Below are 3163 nucleotides of genomic sequence, written 5' to 3'. Positions count from 1 at the left end.
TATTTGAAAATCTGGAATCTGAGGGTGCAAAAAAAAAAAAAATCAAAATACTGAGAAAATCGCCTTTAAAGTTGTCCAAATGAAGTTCTTAGCAATGCATATTACTAATAAAAAATTAAGTTTTGGTATATTTAGTCGAAAATTTACAAAATATGTTCATAGAACATGATCTTTACTTAATATCCTAATGATTTGGGGCATAAAAGAAAAAGCAATAACTTTGACCCATACAATGTATTGTTGGCTATTGCTACAGATATAGCCTCTTTGTGGCTATACACTTTATGCCACATTGCAACCCTGTAACATTCTCATGTGTTATTAAAATGAACCAGGGCCACAAACAAAAGCCTACTGAGGCACCTTTATAGAAATGTGATGCCCCTTTATAGAAATGTGATGCCCCATTAATCAAGTACTCATTTAAATATTCCATTCAGTTTTTTCTCACCCTTTGTGCCAACAAGCTTGTTAATGTGGCGTCAATCATGTGGAAGCAGTCAACGATCTTGCATAACGTATGCCACACCCTTTCCATATACACCACAGACCAGCTGTGTAAACCTAAAGCAACTGATGTTGTTTGCAGTCTGCACTTGAGTCAACAGCAGTAATCCTATATGATTGTGTAGTGACTCCGCCTATGATTTCAGGTTTTCAAAGAGTTTTTTTTTTATTATATACTCAATACATATAATTACATTACACCTATGACCTATAGTCTCACAATCTGGACAGTTGGCTGCTCTTGTGTTTTAGTTTGGATTTATTTGGCTATATGGAAGCATAATTCCACATTGATTACATAATTTAATCCACATTGATTACATTTGACAGGAAGATTGAAAAGGATAGTTCACCCTGAAAATGAAAATTCTGTCATCATTTACTCACCATTTATTTGATTCCAAACCTGTATGAATTTATTCTTCTGTGGAACATAAAAGACGATATTTTGAGAAATGTCCCAGTATTTTTTTTTTTTGTCTATACAATGGAAGTCAATGGTCACCAAAACTGTTTGGCTATCAACATTCTTTAACATATCATCTTTTATGTTCCACAGAAGAAAGTCATACAGGTTTGGAACGACATGAGGGTGAGTAAATAGGGCAGAACTATTGTTCCAGCCACCAAAGACAGATTCACAAATAACCTGCCTGATTTAAATGATAACAGAACTTAAATTTTTGGGCAAACCATCAACAGTTCTTTAAGAGAATTGACAAATGTGTGTGTTTTTTTGCTTCACTCTAGTAAGCAATGATGTCAGTGTCAGTTAGGAAGGGAACCAAGAAATGCTATGCTAGCTTTTATGAGAAGCCTCATTGTTTTAGCATTTTCTCAGGGGACCGAACAGAAAGTAGGCCTGTGTTACCATCATTATTAGCAGGGTGAATGATGGGAACAAAGTACCACCCCAAACATGTCTGACTCACTTGAAAGGGTGCAGGTATATTATTAGTAATGAATGTTGATAATTGTTCCTGAATTACTAAAATAGTTACTGCTGTGCATAAAGCACCATTCTTTATCATCTGCTCTCTTCTTCTCGAAGTTCTTCCTTCTAGGTTTCCCTTAATACCCATCTACCTCTGATTTTTCACTACTTTTTCACTGCATTGCCACCCATCTCTCGTTGCCTGAAGCCATGGCTGCTAACAGGAATGCTTTGGCCCTTCACAAAGTAATAATGGTGGGCAGCGGTGGCGTGGGCAAGTCAGCACTAACACTGCAATTCATGTATGATGAGGTAAGACTTAATATTTCTGAATTTCACATCATGTGTACATTGAGGTTAACCACAAAGTATAATTGTGCTGATCTCTTTCAAAGTTTGTGGAAGACTATGAGCCCACCAAAGCTGACAGCTACAGAAAAAAGGTGGTTCTGGATGGAGAGGAGGTTCAGATCGACATCCTCGACACAGCGGGACAGGAGGACTACGCTGCCATTCGGGACAATTACTTCCGCAGCGGAGAGGGATTTCTCTGCGTGTTCTCCATCACAGAATCTGAATCCTTTGCTGCTACTGCTGATTTCAGGTAGAGAGATGACTTGAAAACTGGTGATTAACACAACACTAGTATTGCAGGGTACAAGTCAAAAGGTTGGCTAAATATGTTCATGCAGCAAAATGTTTTTTTCTGCATGAGTTTTCTCATTTTATCTCTAAACTTCAGAGAACAGATCCTTCGGGTAAAAGAGGAGGAGAACGTACCTTTCCTGCTGGTGGGAAATAAGTCAGACTTGGAGGACCGACGGCAAGTCGGGGTGGAGGAGGCCAAGGCCAGAGCAGATCAGTGGGCAGTCAGCTACGTCGAGACTTCTGCCAAAACCCGTGCCAACGTAGATAAGGTAGGCCTTGCAAAAACTGGTTTGGCAACAATTACATGTGATACTTTTAGGGATAGTACAATCAAAAATGAAAATGGTCATTCACCAACATGTTGTTTCAAGACTTTTTCTGTGGAATTTTAAAAGAAATTGTGAAGAATGTTCAGTTTTGGATGACTTGAGGGTGAGTAAATGATGAAAATTTTTCATTTTTAAGTGAACTATCCCTTTACTAAGCAGAATGAATCATTCTGTATTAGCAGTGCTAATGATTCATACAAACTTCATAATCTCTCCAGGTGTTTTTTGATCTCATGCGTGAAATCAGAGCCAGAAAAATGGAAGATGGCAAAGAGAAAAATGGAAAAAAGAAGAGGAAAAGTTTGGCAAAGAGAATTCGAGAAAGATGTTGCATTTTATAACGACTGGGTCGCACTATAACACTAACATCTTTTCTCTACCCTTCCACTGCTTCCCAAAAAAATCTATCAGGTTTCATCACATTTAGGCCTGTCGCGATAACAACTTTTTGTTGTGCGATATATTGCCCCAGAAATAATTGCGATAAGCGATATTATTGTCATTTTAAAGACCATTTTATGCCACTGAATATATAATCAATGTAACAGCATAATAATGCAAGAAGGCCTACACACTTCCAAATGACAACAAACTATAGAATATTTAGATCATGGAAATTAAATATCAAAATATTAGATACCTTAAAAAAAACCTGAATAAACAGTAAATAAACATTTTCTAACAAAAAGTGCAAAGTAACAAGTAGAAAAAAGAAAAATGCACAAAGAATTTGTATGGAGATTTT

At 37.0% G+C, this 3163-nt stretch overlaps 1 protein-coding gene across 6 annotated transcripts in view; it reads left to right on the top strand.

The window, feature by feature from the left end:
* LOC107722561 (ras-related protein Ral-A-like) overlaps positions 1–2902 on the top strand; it is a 5940-nt gene extending 3038 nt beyond the window's left edge. The window contains exons 2-7 of one of the 6 annotated variants that reach the window (XM_016530961.1): positions 1067–1099; positions 1349–1453; positions 1559–1753; positions 1837–2045; positions 2184–2358; positions 2637–2902. In XM_016530961.1, coding sequence (XP_016386447.1) covers positions 1652–1753; positions 1837–2045; positions 2184–2358; positions 2637–2759 — 609 coding nt within the window. In that variant the 5' untranslated portion in view covers positions 1067–1099; positions 1349–1453; positions 1559–1651 and the 3' untranslated portion in view covers positions 2760–2902. Of the gene's footprint in view, positions 1–500; positions 519–1066; positions 1100–1348; positions 1754–1836; positions 2046–2183; positions 2359–2636 lie in introns of all 6 variants that reach the window. The other 5 variants (XM_016530962.1, XM_016530957.1, XM_016530960.1 and 2 more) reach the window with 5 other exon arrangements.
* Positions 2903–3163: the final 261 nt, after the last annotated feature.

This window comes from Sinocyclocheilus rhinocerous, unplaced genomic scaffold, assembly GCF_001515625.1.
Source record: "Sinocyclocheilus rhinocerous isolate Xijiao unplaced genomic scaffold, SAMN03320098_v1.1 scaffold541, whole genome shotgun sequence".
Classification (NCBI taxonomy): Eukaryota; Metazoa; Chordata; class Actinopteri; order Cypriniformes; family Cyprinidae; genus Sinocyclocheilus; species Sinocyclocheilus rhinocerous.
This window is presented reverse-complemented; position numbering and strand designations above follow the sequence as displayed.